Source organism: Heterocephalus glaber, unplaced genomic scaffold (genome assembly GCF_053883595.1).
Source record: "Heterocephalus glaber isolate CG9 unplaced genomic scaffold, H.glaber_assembly_v1.0 deba00001593, whole genome shotgun sequence".
NCBI lineage: Eukaryota > Metazoa > Chordata > Mammalia > Rodentia > Bathyergidae > Heterocephalus > Heterocephalus glaber.
This window is the reverse complement of record NW_028258368.1, coordinates 8411632-8431756: the sequence shown is the minus strand read 5'-3', so window position 1 is coordinate 8431756 and position 20125 is coordinate 8411632. Positions and strand designations below refer to the sequence as shown.

General features: G+C 41.6%; 1 protein-coding gene across 2 annotated transcripts in view; it reads left to right on the top strand.

Annotated features, from left to right (window-relative positions):
- The first annotated feature begins 280 nt into the window (after positions 1-280).
- Positions 281-20125, top strand: part of Samd5 (sterile alpha motif domain containing 5) — a 425986-nt gene continuing 406141 nt past the window's right edge. For both annotated transcript variants that reach the window (XM_087193585.1, XM_004856904.4), the window contains exon 1: positions 281-2522. In XM_087193585.1, coding sequence (XP_087049711.1) covers positions 2073-2522 — 450 coding nt within the window. In that variant the 5' untranslated portion in view covers positions 281-2072. The remainder of the gene's footprint in view (positions 2523-20125) is intronic.

The following is a 20125-nucleotide window of genomic DNA, read 5'->3' as shown; positions in this document are numbered from 1 at the left end:
AGTCATAAAGCTTACTTTCTTCCGCGCGACTGGAGCACCTGGACAACGCCTTAAAATTCCCCGGCACCGACGCGAGGGGGCACTGTGCACCTGCTTTGGCGATGGAAAGAGCGCGGCCCTGGTCTCGTCCCGCATCCCAGCGCCTGGGCGCCCTGCACCTTACCAGAGTGCACGACCTTAGCTAGGGCTTCAGAAAGGGGGGGCCTGGGTGACCGGTGCTGGGGCCGCCAGCAGCCTCAGAAACAGTCACGCGTGCCTCTCCCCAGGAATATACGGCAGATAGGGTCCTTTCTGGAAGGTGTTTTGAATTTGAGATTCCCGGGTCCGGAGCTAGAGAACCCGGGTTCCCCTTGAACTGCAGGGAGCCTTTGGGCTGCACCCCCTTCGGGTATTTTCTTCGGCATCATCTGATTTTTTTTTAAGGGGTCTGTGTTTCAACAGGGAGTAAGCTCTATTGACATAGCGAAGGAAAGACCACACTCTCAGGAGCCAAACGCGCGCCAGACCCTGAATCGCCACTTGTTCACCTCCCGAGGTCGGGGCGGGAGGCAGGCACGCCCCACGGGACTTCTTCAGAAAAAGGGTCTGGGTCAGGTCCTGAAATAGTCCAGATGTGAAGTTGAATCGCACCTCTGCGAAAAGGGAAGAGAGAGCGTTTGTCTCCAGGGCTGCTCGCTTCCCTTTCCCCCAACAGGAGGTCAGACACCGGCAGCGCGGTTTGTTCCACCTGCCGCTCGCGTTCCCACCCCAGAAGCTTGCTCTGGCCTTGAACCGTACCACGGGAAAAGGCGGCTGATTTGGTTACTGTCTGGAAAGGAAGTGCCGCGGGAAGAGCTGTCCTGCCGTCCCCTCGAATCCAGCTACACGGTGGTGCACAGTATTGCTTTGCACGGGATCCTGGGGCAGGAGACCCAGCTCCGACCCCGGGACTGAGCGCCTCGCGCGTTCCCAGAGGCTGAACTACCCTCGTGCCCGGGCCCAGTGCAGGGCGGGGACACCGGAGAGAAAGCGTAGGGCCCATAAAGGTCTTGCTTGGCAGAAAGCAGGAAAGGGGACCAGGCGGGATGCCTTCGCCAGGGAGAAAGTACAATCCATCTCAAACTTTCGCAGGTCTGGGGCGGTAGGTAGGGCGCGCCGGGCCGGAGCAGCGGCAGCCTCCCCGCCACGCCGCGCGCCCAGCTGTGGCGAGGAGGGGCTGGACGCGGGCGGTCCCCAAGTCGCACCCACCCGCCCGCCGAAGTGCCGCCGCTCGGGGCACAGCTCAGGCGACCACAGAAGCAGCCAGATCGCCGGCTTGCAGCGTGAGCGTGGGCTCCGAGGAAGGAGGACTCAACGCGGACCTATCTGCGCGCAGGGACGTTGACCTCGCAGCCACGTTGACCTCGCAGCCTCGCCCAGCCCTGTGGGGTGGCGGGGCCGTGCCCTTGGGCACGCAGCACTGGCGTCAGACAGGCTCAGGAAGAGGTGAGCGCAGAGACTTCCACGGGCTGCAGAAGTCCGATTAAAAAGAAATGTCAAAAGCCACCCGAGGCAGCCAGCCCCTGGAGCCTGCCACCCTCAAAGCCACCCGCACCTCGCGGGGAGGACGACGGTGACCGGCGCTGGTGAAGAAGCGGCGCTCCCGGGGGCCACGAGGAGCCGCCTCCCCAGCGCGGGACTCGCATGCAGTCGCCGGCCGCGGCGGTCGGACGGCGCGATGAGGCCAGCAGCCCGGGCACCGTCCCGGCCAGGGGCACCCCGCTGACCGCGCGCCCGCCCAGAGGTGCGCCTGCCCCGCCCCGCGCGGCGCCGCGCCCCTCCCCCGCGGCTGCGCATCCAGGGGCGGCGCGCCGCGGAGCGCTCGCCCAGACCCGCGCCGCGAGCTCGCGGATGCTCTGGGATTCACTTTGGTGAGTGCAAACGTTCTCCTCTCTCGCCGCTTCTGAAGGCTCGGGTCTCTGGCCTGAGTGTTTCTTTAGCAGGAAAACTTTACTGTGATTTCATTTCCCCCTTCGAGGAAGGAGTCAAAGTTCCGCGAGCTGGTGCCTCCCGGGTGAAGGGAGGTGTCCGCCGGCGGGGTTCCCGGCCCCAGCATGTGCACCAACATAGTTTACGAGTGGCTGAAAGCGCTGCAGCTCCCGCAGTACGCGGAGTCCTTCGTGGATAACGGCTACGATGACCTGGAGGTGTGCAAGCAGATCGGGGACCCGGACCTGGATGCCATCGGGGTGCTGGCGCCCGCGCACCGCCGCCGCGTCCTGGAGGCCGTGCGCCGTCTGCGGGAGCAGGACGCCGCCGCCGCCGGCCTCTACTTCACCCTTGAGCCGCAGTCCGCGTCGCCCGTGGACTCCGTCCCCGCCGGCCGCCGGGGGGAGCCGTGCTGCGGCGCGTCCCAGGGCACCCGCGGGGACCCTCGTGCCCAGACCACCGCCCCCCGCAGCAGGGAGCTGGTGAGCTACCCTAAACTCAAGCTGAAGATCATGATCAGGGATAAGCTCGTCCGTGACGGCATCCACCTGAGCAAGCCCCCGTACTCCCGCAAGGTAAGGGTGCGCCGCCCGGGCGGTCTGGAGCGCGCGCGGGAGGGGAGGAGGCCAGGTCGCTTTCGCTTGGGCGTGGCAGCCACGGGGAGTCCAGGATGCTTAGGGTGTTTGGGACTCTCCTTGGTTTTCTGTCTGTATTGTCTCTTTATTCCTTCTTGTTGGTGTCATCTGTGGTTGGCAAGACAAGATCCCGCACCCAGATACGAAGTTCAAACTAGGACCAAGTCTCAGTGCAGTCCCTGGGGGCTCACCTGTTAAGGATCTGGATTTGTGGCCAAATGGAATTCTTAACGTCTGCGTGGTAGGGTAACAGTGTTTGGGTCTGAAGGGTAGGGCAAAAAAAAAAAAAAAAGGCTTCACAGTTACCTCCGTTATTTTCGACCTCCCTTTTTCTTTCTTTTCTTTTCTTTTTTTTGTTTTGAGAAACTCCCAAGGGAAATTAGTGAACTTTCATCAGATCGGGCCCCATTGCTCTTGATTCCATATAACCGAATCCTAGCGCTGCTGCAGATTTGAGAAGTGCACCATTAACCTGAACGTCCTGGGCGGGGTGGGGGTGGGGAATCACTGAAACACAAAACACGTGTGGGTCCACTCGAGACACGTTCCATAAGCCTAAGAGTTCTGGGGGTAATGAGGTGCTGAAGATGTCGCAGATAACAGGGCCACAGGGCTTTTGTGGAGGCCCCAGGGTCAGAATTCATCCAGAAGAGATGAAGCAGGTACAACTGTGACTTCTAGGAGGTTCGAGTGGACATGCATTTGGGAGAGGAGGACATAGCACATGGAAGTGGCATTTTAGTCCCTAAAGAGAAATTCTCCATGGGGTGTGTGTGTGTGTGTGTAAGTGTGTAAGTGTGTAAGTTCTGACAGCTGCTCTGTGAGAAAGGTTGAAATGCACAGTGGGCTTTGAATAATTAAGTAACAGAAAATGCTGTTTCACAACAGCCTGCTTTCTGCCTCTGGCCTTGCGTCCCCTCAGTTTAGATCTCAGTGGAGTCCTCGCTAGGCAGAGAAGCACAGGTAACCCTCAGGGTTGGCTGGAGTGCTATGGGAAAGGAATGCCTCAGTTTGAAAATCAAGACTTGGAGAAGCCAGGGAAGAAAATGATGGCAAGAATATTCAGCTGGCAGGGACAGCCAACACATCACCCTGATGGGGAAATGGGGATGATCTAAGTGTCACACGGGTGCCTTGAGTCCTTGGGTTGGTTTAGACTCTACAGTTGAGTCTTAAGTGAAGGTCACAATGGCTGGGGTTAAGGAAGCTTAGGTGAAAGCTTTGTGCAAAATTAGAAGTGTAATATCCATCTGTTATCTCGCAGTAAAGGGGGCAAATGAGATAACCTGCTCGAGAATCTAATTTGTTTTAGGACAGGCCAGGAGGATGGTTTGCCTCTACTTAAGCATATATTGCAATTAGCTGCTTGGACTGTACCACTGATGTGTATGAGAAGCTAGAAGGAAGAGATCAGTTTTCCCCCGGGGTAGTTGGCATGAGAAGGTGTCCAGTAAAGGGAAGAGATCCCAGTCAGCAGTCACAAACTTAGTTTAGGACACCAGGAAGATGAGGTCAATTTAATGCTCATTACTAACCCTCTAGAAAGTAAGATGCATTTGAGCTGGGAGTCATAGTGCAAGTGCTGGCCATGAAGAGACACAGAGACCAAGGTATATATATGCTTAGCTTTTGGGAAAACTGCTCTGTGACATGGCAGACGTGACAGAAAGGCTGGGGGCTGGAGGTGAGGCATGAAGAACACATTTTGGTTTTTACTCTTACAAAGCAAAACAGATAGGCTCAAGTATCAAACTTAGACGCTGAAAAGGACTTAAATGATACGGAGTGTCTGAATGTAGGCTTTGAACTGTGGACTCTTGGTTAGATCAGTGAGTGACATGAAAATGCATTTTGTAGGTCAGATTTGTATGTGAAAATTTCAACTTACATTGCAGCACTGTTTAATTTCTATGTAAAGTGTTATTTCAGTCAACTTTGATTTTATATAAATCCCATAACAATGTTTGATATAAAGATATGCCTCTATTCACTTTCTATATATATTAATTCTCCTCAAATTGATGTATAAAATGGAAGCAGATATGTTTTTATGAACTCCTTCATAGATGTTCAGTTAGGAAACCCCCCAAAAATGGTGCTGACAGACTTCATTGTAAGAAAGAATGATACACACTGATGTAAAAATTAAAATAAAATTAATGTACACAAAACTGTGTGTAGTAGTTGATCACATTGTTCATTTGGAATGTGTTGCTTAGATGTACATTGCTCTTTTGATTTTTTTTGTTTGTACCAGGCATTGAACTCAGGACCTTGTGCTTGTGAGACAGGTGGCAGAACCACTGAGCTAAATTCCCGGGCCCTCCTCTTTTGATTTTAAATTACTGAGGAATTTATTTTCTGACTCAGCCTGGTTCCTTATGAACAGTGCTAGGACTTTTTCTTTAAAATGTGATATGTGTTGTAGTTTTTCCAGATTCCTTGGCTTTGTCATGATCAGAATGTGTAGTAGTCACTATGTGCATATGGAATTTTGCTTGGTAGAGCTGCTTCTAAATCCTTTACAATCATTTCCATCATTGATCTTTGTGATTTTGCACTTGGTTGAGACTATTAGATGGCTTTAAAATGGTTTATAACCAAGGATGATCAAGGCAGGAATAGTGAGTCTCTTACAGAGGAGTAAAGTTGAGTTTTCCCAAGACACACCTAAAAAAAGTGAAAAGATTTCCTTCTTCAGAGATCAGTGAGTTGCAATATAAGTAGAAACAAGTTTTTCCAAAGGAAGTCTATAGCTTTGGAATCAGGAGCTTGGAAAGATCATCAGACTTGAAATCAGAGGACATTGGAAGAGTCCCTTGTCTGCCCTGTATGTAGCTGGACTGCTATTATTTCTTCCTTTGTAAAATGGGGATGTGTCTGTCTGTCTATCTATCTATCTGTCTGTAAATTTTGTTTTAACCAGGCTTCTCTCTGCCATGCATTCTTCTGGGCTCCAGGTTGTAGTGGTTGGCAGGATACAGAAACCCTTCTGTCAGAGATTGTAGGGTCTAGCAGGGTAGACATAAAATAGAATGAACAATAAGAATGAAATGTGATGATAGGAAGCACACAAGACCATGAACAGGTAGTGCATTCGACTTAATTTGCAAGGATCAAGGACCATGGGACTAGTGAGCAGAGAGAGAGTAGGAAGGCAGGAGGAAGTTGTGAGTGCTCTGGAAGCCACTGTAAACAGTAGAAGTTCAAGGAGGAGGGACTGGAGGAAAAGATCAGGTAATGGTCAGGTAGGATACAAATGGAAATCTTTGGGACATAGCAACCGTGCCATCAGGGCCTTGGTGGATATAGGTGATGTGACCAATGAGAACATAGGCAGCGGGCAGGCACTACTTTTTAATGGAGGTTGAGAGGATAGAACTAAGGCTACAGCTAAGGGAAGAAGGGAGACTTTGGAAGGGGTTTGTGTTTATGAATGAGGGAAACTGGAGCATGTGTGTTGGTGGTAGGAAGCCAGAGAAAGGGAGATGGTGATGATATGGCAAAAAGGAGGTCACTCAAGAGAGTAAGGGCATGGAGGAGGTGAGGGGAACCATGCCCCGGGCACTGGAAGTGTCAGAGAAGAAAAGAGTGAGGATACTGGGGAATCAGAAGGGTTCCACTAAAGGCCCCCCCTTTTTTTCTTTCTAACCAAATGATATAAGCAAGAGGGGAGATGGAAAAATTGGAAGTTTAAGGAGAACACTGTGCTAACATACAAATATTATATGCTATGATCTCATGTTTATAATTATACAATTCATAGGATTATTCGTGGTCACACACGCCCAACACCGTTCATATGTTTGGACTGCAGGGTATCAGTGATGTGTAATGTTTTGTTGTGGCAGTGCTTGTAAATGGGGTTTGGGGTAGGTGTGACAGGCTTGGGGTTGTAAAGGTGTTATTTTCCAGTGGATGTGAAAAGGCAGAAGATGGTTCCTAGGGTAGACAGTGGTTAGCTTCTAAATTTCTTCTCTGAAATTACCTCCTTGCCACATCTACCAGTTGACACTGTTTGAGTTAGTATAATCTTATTTAATAATGCTGTAGGAGGGTTAAGCATTCACACCTTAGTCTGAATTGAATTAATTAACAACACTCAGTGGTAATAAGGCTTCCACTTAACATCTCTCACTCTAAAGAAATATCCTAGGATGATGGAATTTGGAGAGAGAAAGGTGACATGAAGACTTCTGTGTGTGGAGCACACAGAAGAAGGATGTAGAAAGGAAAGAGAGGTTGGCAAAGATGTGCTGTATCCTTTGGAGTTTTTGCCTTGCTTATTGGCAGAAGCTGCAGTGACAATAAGTGTAACTCCTCCGCAGAATTCCTGCTGGCTTTGTGATATTATAAGGACAGATTGAAGCTGGCAACTTCAGTGTTTCTAACTCAGTCAGTATCCTCAGCCTAGATCCTGTAGGCTTTTTGTTTTCAGTCCCTGATTGGAAAACTGTGGGCAGAAGGGGTAGGAGGACAAGCTTGGGTGGTGGTGGGGCTGCTGCTTTCTTGCTCTTTACAGTTTCATATGAATGGAGTTTCACACAAGTTGCCTTTTAGTCATCCACCCATCTGTTCATCTGTCCATGTGTCCTAGTCATTCATTGTTTGTCCATCCATTCACTTGTATGTTCCTCTTTTGCTCCCTCCCTTGCTTCACTCCTTCCTTTCACTTAACAAATATTGAGCATGTGCCATGTACTAAGTAAGCTCTAGGGTTAAGATTTCAGGGAGCCAGACAGATGCAGTTCTTGCTTGTGTGTGGAGGGTCTGACCCAGTACCTGACATGTAGTAGTTGCACCATATCCAAATTGAGTGTTATTCCTACGAACATCAAGGGTTATAGAATTTTGGACTTTTGTTTATTTTAAATGTAAAAGTGTCAACTTTGGTGAAAATTTGATTATAGATAATGGTGAAAATAAAAAATCAAAATATATTTATTCCTTAAAAGCAGTTGAAGGAGGACTGGGAATTAAAATGTTGGTCCTGTAGGACATTTAAAAGAATGTCTCTGCCGGAGGTGAGGGAGGCAGGTTAAGCAACCATGGTACACAATCTGAGGAGGTGCTTATTCTCAGTGAGCCAGACACCACTAACAAAATGAATTATCACAGAATATCAGCTGTTTGTGGGTACCCCAGGCATCTCTCAACTCACACACTAAGCAGTCACCTACTCTTCCTGCACTTACCACCTTCCCTCACTAGCAGTGAGTTGGTGTTGATCTCAGCTTGAGAAATAGTTTCTATGAGTTCTGGCAGCTCATGGAGTTCTTTCAGGGAAGAAGAGCACCAGATGTTCACATTCTTCTTTTCTGCTGACCTGGTGTAGTGATTATGAGTACAGGCTCAGAACCAAACTGCACAATTCAAGTGTCAGCTCTGTTCTGTGCTAGGTCAGCTCTGGCTCCTCTGAAAAGAAGGGACACACTAATGACTACCTCATAGAGTTGTTATGGAGAGGAGATGAGCTTATACTCATGAAGTCATTAGATTAAAATTTGTATCCATTGCCTAGGGCTGCCCCAACAAGTACCGCAAAGTGGGTGTTTAAAACAACAGAAATTTGTTCTTTCACAGTTTTAGAGGCTACAAGTCCAAGATGAAGGGAATGTCAGGGTCTTGCTCTAAAATACTAAGAGCCTGCATTGTGATTCATCTGTAGTAGCGCATCAGACAGTCTCCTTACCTGCCTGCCATGGACACCTCAAACTTCACAGTCTGATGGATCCTATGGCCCAAGTGGCAGAATAGCCTGGAACTGCTGTAGAGCCTTCCCTTGTTCTTGGCCTGCTCTCAAAACCAGCAGCTTTTTGGGTCACATAGTAAATGGGCTGGAGTAACACACTCACTTGTGAAATACATTGTGTCAAAAACCCAAATATGGATATTAGAGATTGTGCCTCTTTCTTCATTGTAGGAGGGGCCAGGTGCAGCAACTTATTCTTCACCTTAGAAGCTATATCTTGATATGCCCTGCACCACTGGACCCCTGAAAATTCCATTGAGGTAGAAGGCCTCTGAATTGTTACAAATTCATTTTCTACCTTTCAGTATGCAAATGTCTTATCAATAAATCTAAAGTAGTTGCTTCAGCTCACACTCTCTATGTTCAAGCAGCATATCATCAATATAATGGGCTAGTGTGAAGTCTTGCAGAAGGGAAAGGTGATGAATATCCCTGAAGACTAAATTGTGCTATAGAGCTAGAGAACTGATATACCTGTGAGGTGGAACAGTGAAGGTGTATTGTTGTCCTTGCCAGCTGAAAGCAAACTGTTTCTGGTGAGCTACTGACAGGTGTTGAGAAAAGAGCATTTGCCAGATGAATAGCTTGGCTTATGGTAAGTACTTGCCTGTGTTACTGAGGTTTGCTTGGTTATCACAGCCTCCATAAACACACACAGAAGAGCTGAATGCAGACAAACCTCCTAGCCTAAATCTCCTTTCTGATATTGGTATTTGGTAATAAATCCATGGTAGATTTTTAGTTTAAACAATGCCCAGTCATTTCTGTGTGCTTGAGGATACGATAATGAAGATGATTTAAAAAATAATATTTAAAAATTTAGATTTTCAAAATTAGTTTGTTACCTTTAAAACTGTTAATTGGAAGATTATGCATTGTTTATACTCAAAGTACTTCCAGAATGTATGCCTGCAAACACTTTTTGGATTATCTACAGTGGTGGCAAGGCCATATTCTTAGTGTGTATCCATGTTTACAGATATGGAGTTCCTGAAAGGGCTTTTCAAAATGCAAAAGTTGGTTTCCTAGTATTTGTAACAAACAAGGCATTGGTCATGGTGTCTTCCAAATGGTAATTACTGTGAAGGTGTTCATGACCCTACTTGGGAGGAATTAGGTAAAACTGTTCAGGCTTCATAAATTGAATGACACTCAGTGTATTACTCAGCATTTGGGCAGCATAATGGTGTTCTCAGGGCTTTCACTGGCTTGTCCTGCTGTTCTTAGAAATATCTTCCCCACACTGCCATGTCAAGTCTTAAAGGGGTACAGTTGAACTCATTCCTCTTTCCTTACTCCTAAGTGAAAGAAAGATACTAAAGTCAGGGGTACAGAATTAAGGGTGCCTTCTCCTGAGAAGAGAATCATGTTTCCTCTAATGTAGTAAGGCATGCTGTGAAAAAAGAGAGAAGAAATGTATTTTGATAAAAATGAAATTCTTTCCAGATTATGCACATGCTCAGATTCTAGGTCACCAGCAATGTGATCTAGTGAACTGTCCTAAAGTAGGGTAAATCAGACGATATGGATTTGACCAGGGCTGGTCCTTGAGATCCGCAAGGCTGTCCTGAGGCATTTGGAAGAGTGTTGTCTAGTGTGAAAGAAAGCACACCAGGAGCCATGATGGTTATAGCTTTTCAAGGTTATAGCCTGTGTAACCTTAGAAATAGCTTTGAGACCTTGGCTACAGTCACAGCTTATTATTTCTACTAGTAGTACTGAGTTATCAGTTCTTTTCTGAGCTCTGTGAAATAATGCTGTTTCATATCAACTGCTGATTTGGACTTGGGAGTCCAGGGAGAACGAAGGGAATCCTTGAGTGTAGTCAATATAAAAACTATTAAGGGGCAATAACTGCAACTCATGCCAAAAGGCATTAAGCATACAATCTGTCTTATAAAAAGACTAAGTGACATCTAATAGTTTACGGAGATTTCATTATTGCTTCTGATTGAAATAAATGGTTTGAGGTTCACTAAAAAGCTTACTGTTACATTTCCATAAAGTTATAAATACAAGCAAAATAAAACCTACTTCATTTGGAACTTGTCAGTAATATCCATGTAATAATACACAGTAACGATTCCTTTAGTGGTTTTAAAGCAATGAACAATTAGAAGAAGGAAGATATTTTAATTTTAACGTATTCACATTTATTAAAACGTATTTCGCCTGTTGAATTGGATATACACTTAAAGCATTTGTACTTTGCAGTTTGTATTCTGTCGTACTGTTTAAAATTTTAAACACATGAAAACTCCAAATGATCACATTAGAATAAAATTTTTAGCGCAAATAAAAATTCCATGCTGGGTGTAGTGGTGTATGCCTGTAATCTCAGTGCTCAGGAGGCTGAGGCAGGAGGATTACCATGAGTTTGAGGCCAACCTGGAATACATAGTGAGTTCAAGACCAGCCTAAACTACATAGTGAGACCCTGTCTCAGAAAACAAACAAAAAACCCCCAAAATAAATAAACACATAAAAATACCTTCCGAGGATCACAAACTTCAACAACACTTGAAGCAATCCAAGTCTTATTTTTTTCATTTTTTACAAGTCATGGTGCTATCATTGTTTGCTTCAAACTGACTGCTTAACTCAGGAATATGTAGTACTGTAAGGCAGGCCCAGCAGCTTTATGAAGTTACTCTCCTAAAGGACTCTGTAACCAAGCCTGTGGGTTTGGAGCCAGATGTATAACTGAGAGTGTCTGAGCTAACTTCCGTGAAGACTGTAATGTTTATTAAAAGACAAGTGATAAGAGATGCTAATTAAGACAGGCGATAAGAGATGCTAATTAGAAGCTTACACACAGACCCTCAAAACTCAGCGGCAACTACAGCAATTATTTAGCCCAGCAAAAGATTTCTTTGTGTTCTGGGACATTGTTTAGAATTATTGTTAGGGCATGTTCCCAATAAAAAGTTTTGTTTTTTTAGGACCTTTTTATTGCCTATAACTGGCGCAAGTCCTTCGCTGTGCTTTGTCAGCATAAAATATAAAGAAATGTGATCATTGAGAGAAGAATTTTCCTCTGCAAAGCGGTGCTAATATTTATCTCACAGTTTTAGTATGAATTAAATAGTATAATATACATGAAGTTGCTTTGTAGATTCTGAAGGCACTTTCCATTTTAAAGTGTTCTTATTGATGGTGAATACATCATCATGTTTGTAACAAAATTTTATAAATGTTTCTGTTGAAAAGCAAATACTCTGAACTGAGAAAATTTGGAGAACAGTGAAGAGGATTGAGAGAAATTTTAAATGGCCTGAGTTAAAATTACTAACATCACATTACATTGCATTTCGTGTAAGAACATGCTTTGTACAGATGCGCAAAATTAGTATCATACTGTATACTGATAAGGGTAGAGCTATTTCTCTGTCAGCATGTATCATGAGAAAATAATTTTTCCCAGATTTATTAAGCTATAATAGACAAATAAAATTTATATATAGTTATAGTATACAATGTGGTGTTTTGACATATGTATTCATCATAAAAGATTAAATCAAGCTTATTAACTTATCCATTACACTATGCATTTACTATGGTTTTGTGATGAAAGCATTTACAATCTAATCTCTTAGCAATTTTCAATTATACAATACATTAATATTAACTACAATCACCATGTTGTATAGTGTATCTCCAGAATTTATTTATTCTGTCTATTTGAGACCTTGTACCCTCTAACCAACATTTAGCCATTATGCTCTTGCTCTGAAAAATTATTTTAATACTACAGCGTAGTCTGTCTTAAGTCAATCATGATTAATTTAGGCATTCTCTTATTTAGTTAAACCCTCACCCATGTTACTATTGATTATTATAATTTTCATCATTTAAAAATGTCATGTTTGAGAAATGGCATTTTATCCTTTAATCTGCATTTCTTAGACTACCAGTTTATATAATTTTATGTTTATATTTTTGGTATTATAATTATGTATGGTCTGTTCATGGTGTTTGCTTATTTTTTCTACTTCTGTTTGCTTTGCAAGAGCACTTTTGATTTTTTTGGGGGGGGTGGTACTGGGGATCAAACTCAGGTCCTTGTGCTTGCGCAGCAGGCGCTGAAACCACTGAGCTAAATCCCTGGCCCCTAGAGCACTTTTGATATTAAGGACAGTGATCATTATTTTATGGAAGTTGCAAAGATTTTCCCAAAGAGGATGTTTTAGTTTAGAATTTTATGGGTTTTAGAAGATGTGGTTTTTATATTCAATGGAGAACTACTCTACCATAAAGGATAAACTTGAGAAATTTCTAGGTAAATGAATGAACGTTGAGACCATATTTTGAAGAAAAAAAATTGGACACACATGTTTAAATATCACATTGTTTCTCTTGTGTAAGAAACAGAAACTATAAAAAGGACCAAAATGGATGACAGATATTGGGAAGTAGGAAGAAAATGTTCAAATGAGAAGGGGAACAAGGGAGGGGGAGGGGTAAGGGAAGGAAGGGAAAAGGGAAAAAAGGGAATAAAAGGAAAAAATGGAAGTTTATTTTGTAAATAAAGGGGGAAGAGTGGTTGAAGGGAGGGGAAGAGATTAGGGGAAGAAAAGAATGAAGGTATACTATGTACAGGTACAGATTTATGATGAATGTAAAAATTATGTATATCTAAAGTGTACCAATAAAATTAATTTAAAAAGAATTTTATGGGTTTTATTGGATATTCAGAAATGTAAAATTCTTACATATTACATGTTATTGATAATTTCAAAGGTATTTCTTTTGAGCTGGAGGAACATAGACAGTATAGATTCAGAAAGAATTAAGTTAGACTTTTCTTTGCTATTTATTTGGACAAGTTATTTCATCTCTCTAAACCTGAATGTCCTCATTTACAAAATAGGTTTAATATTAACATCAGTAATCTTCTTAAGGCTACTGTGATGAATCAGTGAGCCTTTATAAGAAATGGGCCTCATATAATACCTGATACTTTGTAATCATTTAAAACATCTACTTAATATTTATGGTACCATATATAACTTAATGATTGTAAAGTTGTTCCCAATATGATGACCTTATCTTAAATTATTAGCTCCTCTACTTGCCATTCTATCGATGAGTGTTCATTTCAAAATTTAAAGAAATTCTTTGATAAAAACAACATTTTGCCTCCATTGAAAATATTTTACTAAACTTGTTGTTTGCCTTTTAGATTTCCCTTTTTTTTAAGTTAGGAGAATGAATTTCTATTTTTATGATTGATTTTATACTTACAAATCCCTTCTCTTGTCCACAATAAGTTAATATATATACCTGAATATCCTATTTTTTGGTTTTTTATGTTTAACTTTGTAATCTGTCTAAAATTCATTTTAATACAGTGTAAAGCTCTAATATTATACATAATTATACACACAATATTATCCCCTATTTTACAGAAATTATAGCTCTCATTTCTTTGTTCTGTGCTAATGCATTAGCTAGAATTTATACAGCAGTGTTAAATAATAATTGCAATTAGGCTTACTCAGTCTAGTCTAAATTTTAATGAAAATATTGCAAGAATTTTGCTGCTATTCTGTCGTTGGCTCTCATTTTATGATAGCCTATGTAATGTTAAGAATACATCCTTATGTTCCTAATTTTGTAGGAATTTTTGTTGGAAATGCATATTTAATTCTATGGATTATCTTTTTAGTGACTTAAAAATAAGCACTTTTTTCTAACTTCACCTTATGTTGAGATATATTACATTAAAAATTTCTTAAATGAAACCATTTATACATAGTTTTGATGAAGTAAAACACAAAATGCTGTCTCTGGAATCCACCTGAGATGAGGTATTTATAATAACCTTACCCCTAGAACATAATTACATTCTCTTACGTTATATCTTTTCTTTCATGAGTAATGCTCGCCATTTACCATCAGCATGTAACCACTTCAACAGCTATCTTCATGGTATCGTTACTTTTGACTTCCTGCCAATGACTTTTTGAAGACGTGGTGTCTGTCAAGATTCTGATGGAGCCTGGCAGCTTCAAGCTCAAAAGGCAATAGCCACATAATTTTAGGTAATAATTTAGTGTTCTTGGCTTATACAGATGCTTTTGAACCAGAGGGCATAGACTCTCCAGTTCAGCAGAGGAAATACTGCTAGATTCTGGAAATACATTCTTCTCCTTTATCCTCCCACTCCTCCCTTCCCTCCCATAGTCTGCTCCTTTCCTGCCCCAAACCACCCTCCTTTAGTGAAAGACACAGATAGAGGTGCTTGCCAGGTGCCGTGTCAAATTGAAAACCCTTATAAAATAAATTGAAGTGACCTTCATTTTAATTTGAATCTCTGGCTTTGCATACCAACAGGAGCTTAATGTGTAACAAAGATAAAATTGGAAAATTCTATAAGAAATATTAATTTAACAACATTGACTTACATTTAAACATTCGTTGGAAGGTAAAAAAGATGGACTTTTAAAAAAATCATCGAAACAAGGATTTATAATGGAGTAGAGGAGTAGAATGTTTCTGGAGAAGATACGTAAATCAGGTGCTGAGCTCAGCTGAGTTTGCAGAAATGGATACACACAGCACTTCCCAAGCTAGCCATCAATCAATCATGCAATAAGGATATAGCCACTTTAAAGTAACCATGTATCAACGTAGAATGCAAAAATGCTGTATTATGAAGTGCTCCTCTGGGAAGTTCTTGATTGACAAAAATAGTACTGCTTTAAGTAGTAGCAATATTTTCATGGCCAGGAAGTAATAAAGCTATAGATGAGTTTTATGAAGGGAAAATATTTTACATAAAAAAATGCCTCAGAGCAATACTTAGGACTTACTTCCTACAGGATCAGGTTAAGGTGCATAGTTCCACCTAATGTGAAAGAAGAAACTGATAATTTGATAAATTGTTAATTGGATCCTCATCACTGACATTTATAGGCATCTGAAGAAAGAACGGGATGTGTTGCCCCTTGGGATTACATACATGCACTGTATCTCTGGCTTAATTAGGCTGCTGTAGTAGGAAGAAAGTTTAGGCTATGCCTGTTGCATGCACTGTATCTTAGAGATGAGCCAGAGGGTGTGCAAAGTAATTTACTCTTTGAAATCTTCTTCAATACCAAGAGGTGGTAGAGAGCTGGAGTTACATTGATGGAATTACCTCTGTTTTATTTCTATGTCCTTCAAAATCAGAGCTTTTAAACTGCCACACTTTGGCATAACAATTTGGGCTGGCATATTTATCTCTGTTACTATGATCTTCATATGGACATCCTTACCTTGCAAATGGTGGTGAATGGAATCTTCAGATCTTCTGATCACTTATTAAAACACGTGACTGGGACACATCTGACACTTGCTCTCTGGCAGGAAGTATGATATTTTTCATCACTTGCAACATAGCTGTTTTTAGAGGGACATGCTAAATTTTTTTGTATATCCTTTTATTGGTACGTTTTAGGTGTACAATATAATGACATTCATCATTGGAAATATGCACCTTTACATGCTGTCATGGTTCTTATTTTTTCCTCATTCCCCTGCCCTCCCTTCAACCCCTCCATCCCTCCCTATCTACAAAGACTTTGTTTCCCTTTCTTCATTTTCTCATATTAATTCCATTCCCTTCTTTCCTTTCCCCTACCCCTCCCACTTCCCCCTTCCCCTTTGCCCTTTTTCTTCCTATTTCACATTATCTATTATACCTTTTAGTCCTTATTTAGACTTTCAGTTTCTTACACTAGAGAAACTATTCAGTATTTACACGTGTGTCCTATTTATTTCACTTAAGAGTATCGCCTCAATGTGCATCCATTTAGCTATGTCTCTAATTTCTCATTTTTGATGGCTGAGTAGTACTCCATTTTATTAAAAAAACCCCACATTTTCTTTATCCAATCTCCAGTTGATGGGCATTTGGGCTGCTTCCAAGTTTTAGCTATTACAAACTGTGCTGCTCTGAACATGGGCGCACATATATCACTGTGGTATGATTCTTTTAATTCTTTGGGGAAGATACCCAGCAGAGGAATAACAGGGTCAAATGGGACTTCCGGTCCTAGTTCTTTGAGGTATCTCCATACTGATTTCAATAGTGATTGCACCAGTCTGCACTCCCACCAGGAGTGGAGCAGGGTTTCTCTTTCTCCACAGCCCCACCAGCATTTGTTATTGGTTGATTGCATGATAGCAGCCATTGTTTCTGGAGTGGGGTGGAATCTCAGTGTTGTTTTCATTTGCATTTCTCGAATGACCAGTGATGTTAAACATTTTTTCATATGTTTATTTGCCATTTCTACTTCATGTGAGAAATGTCCATTCATTTCAGATGCCCATTTTTGGATTGGGTCTTTAAATGTGGGAGGTCTGATTTTTTTGTTCTTTATAGATTCGAGATAGTAGACCTTTGTCTGAGGGACCGCTGGTGAAAATTTTTTCCCACATTGTGGGTTGTCTCTTCACACTGTTGGTGGTTTCTCTTGCTGTGGAGAAGCTTTTTAGTAAGAAGAGATCCCACTTATTGATTGTTTGTGCTAGTTCATAGGCAACTGAGGTTTTGTTCATAAAGTCTTTTCCTACACCAATATCTTTAAGAGTTCTATCTAACCTCTGTTCCAGACGGTTCAGCATTTTGGTTTCAATATTTAGTTCTTTAATCCATCTAGATTTTAGTTTTGACTGCATGATGAGAGATATAGGTCCAGTTTTAGTCTTTGGCAAGTTGAAACCCAATTTCTCCAGCACCATTTATTAAAGAAGCCATCTGTCCTCCAGTGAGGGTGTTTGGCTCCTTTGTCAAAGATGAAGTGGCTGAGTGTGTTGGGAGTTGTTTCTGAATCTTCTAATCTGTTCCACTTGTCCTCAGGTCTGTTTCTTTGCCAGTACCATGCTGTTTTTATCACAGTAGCTTTGTAGTATAGTTTCAAGTTGGGGGTTGTGATACCCTCTGCCATGTCTCTGTTACTTAGAATTGATTTTGCTATTCTGGGTCTCTTCTTGTTCCAAATGAATTTTTGGATTGTTTTCTCAAGGTCCATGAAGTATGCTGCTGGGATCTCAATTGGGATTACATTGAATCTATATAGCAGTTTTGGAAGTATGGCCATTTTCACCATGTTGATCCTTCCTACCCAGGAGCAGGGGATGTCTTTCCATTTTCTGATATCCTCTTCAATCTCTTTTTTCAAAGTTCTATAGTTTTCAGAGAAGAGGTCTTTGATTTCTTTTGTTAGGTTGATTCCTAGTTATTTCAGTTTTTTGGATGCTATTGTGAAAGGAATTGTTTGCCCTATTTCTGTCTCAGGGAGTCTGTTGTTCATGTAGAGGAAAGCTATTGATTTTTGTGTGTTGACCTTGTATCCAGCTCCTTTACTGAATTTGGTTATTAAGTCTAGAAGACTTTTGGTGGCATTCTTGGGGTCTTTTATATAGAATATCATGTCATATGCAAATAATGACAATTTGACTTCTTCATTTCCCATCTTTATTCCTTTTATTTCTTTCTCTTGTCTAATTGCTATGGCTAATGTTTCTACAACTATATTGAACAAGAGTGGTGATAGTGGACATCCTTGTCTTGTTCCTGATTTTAGTGTGAAGGATTTAAGTTTTTGACCATTTAGTATGATATTGGCTATTGGTTTTTCATAGATGGCTTTTCTCAGATTGAGGTAGAGACCATCTATTCCAATTTTTGTGGGGTTTTTAATCATAAATGCGTGTTGGATTTTGTCAAATGCCTTTTCTGCATCTATGGAGATAATCATATGGTTTTTGTCCTTGGCTCTATTGATATAGTGTATTACACTGATTGATTTGTATATGTTGAACCACCCCTGCACCCCTGGGATGAATCTCACTTGATCAGAGTGTATGATCTTCTTGATGATCTTCTGCATTCTATTTGCCAGTATCATATTAAGGATTTTTGCATCTGTGTTCATTAGTGAGATTGGCCTATAGTTCTCTTTTTGGGTTGGGTCTTTCTCTGCTTTGGGGATCAAGGTGATGCTTGCTTCCAGGAATGAATTTGGGAGTATTGCCTCCCTTTCAATTTTGTTGAAGAGTTTAAACATTAGTAGCAGTAGTTCCTCTCTAAATGTCTTATATAATTCAGCAGTGAAGTCATCAGGACCCGGGCTTTTCCTAGTTGGTAAATTTTTAATTACGTTTTCAATTTCATTGATTGATATTGGGTTGTTTAGAATTTTTAGGTCTTCTTCATTCAACTTTGGTAATTCATATGTGTCTAGGAATCTGTCCATTTCTTCTGTTTTCCATCTTATTGGCATGTAGGTTTTCAAAGTAGGTATGGATGATCCTCTGGATTTCTGCTGGGTCTGTTGTAATTTCATCCTTTTCATTCCTAATTGCATGGATTTGGGCCTTTTCTTTCCTTTTTCTGATAAGGTTGGCTAAGGGTTTGTCAATTTTGTTAATTCTTTCTAAGAACCAACTCTTGGCTTCATTGATTTTTGTATCGTTCTCTTAGTCTCCTTTGAATTGATTTCTGCTCTGATCTTTATAATTTCCTCCCTTGCATGAGCTTTGGGTTTTTCCTGCTCTTTTTCTAGAAGCTTCAGGTTCAGCATCACATTGTTTAATTGGGTTCACTCTATTTTCCTAATATGAGTATTCACTGCTATGAATTTCCCTCATAAGACTGATTTCATTGTGTCCCATAGGTTCCAATATGTTGTATTGTCATTGTCATTTAATTGAAGGAACTGATTTCTTCTTTAATTTCCTGTGTGACCCATTGGTTATCCAGAAGTGTGTTGTTCAATTTCCATGTGTTTATGAAGTTTTTGTGGTTTCTTTTGCTATTGACCTCCAATTTCATTGCACTATGGTCTGATAATATACAGGGGATAACTTCAATTCCTTTGCACTTACCTAAATATGTTCTATGAGAGAGTATGTGGTCTGTTTTGGAGAACGACCTGTGTGCAGCTGAAAAGAATGTGTATTCTGATTTCTTGGGGTGAAACACTCTGTAAACATCTGTTAAGTTCATTTGTTCAAGAGTTTGAGTTCTAGTATTTCAGTGCTTGCTTTTTGTCTAGTTGATCTATCTATTTGTGACAGTGGGGTGTTGAGTTCCCCCACTACAATTGTATTAGTGCATATAGGGCTTCCTGGGGTTCTGATCCTTGCTGTCTTTTCCTAGGAGTTTGTCTAAAATTTTTTGGAGTGCTGGCTTGGTATTCATACAGTTCCTAAGGTGCTCTTTGTCATGAAAGTATCTTATTTTACCACCAATTTTGAAAGATCGTTTTGCAGGGTACATCAGTCTGGGTTGGAGGTTGTTTTCCTTTAGGGCTTGAAATACATCACTCCAAGCTCTTCTTGCCTTGAGGCTTTGCATTGAGAAGTCCGCTGTGATTCTGATGGGCTTTCCTTTGTATGTGATTTGTTTCTTTTCTCTAACTGTTTGTAGAATTTTGTTCTTCTCTTGGGTTTCTGGAATCTTAACAATTGTATACCTATGATTCTTTTTTGATCAAGGCTAGCTGGAGTCCTATATGCCTCCCTTATCTGTATGTCAAGTTCTTTTCCCTTACTTGGGAAGTTTTCTGCCATCAGTTCTGTGAACAGTTTTTTTTATGTCACCTGCACTCTCTCCTGTTTCTTCATTGACTCCAATCAGTCTTATGTTATTCTTCTTTGCACTGTCTAACAGCTGCTGGATTGATTTCTCATGGTCCCTTACAATTTTAAAGCAATTTTCTTTTCCTGGTCATTAATTGCAATCTTATCTTCTGTATCTGAAATTCTGTCCTCACATTGGCTCATTCTGCTGCATAGACTT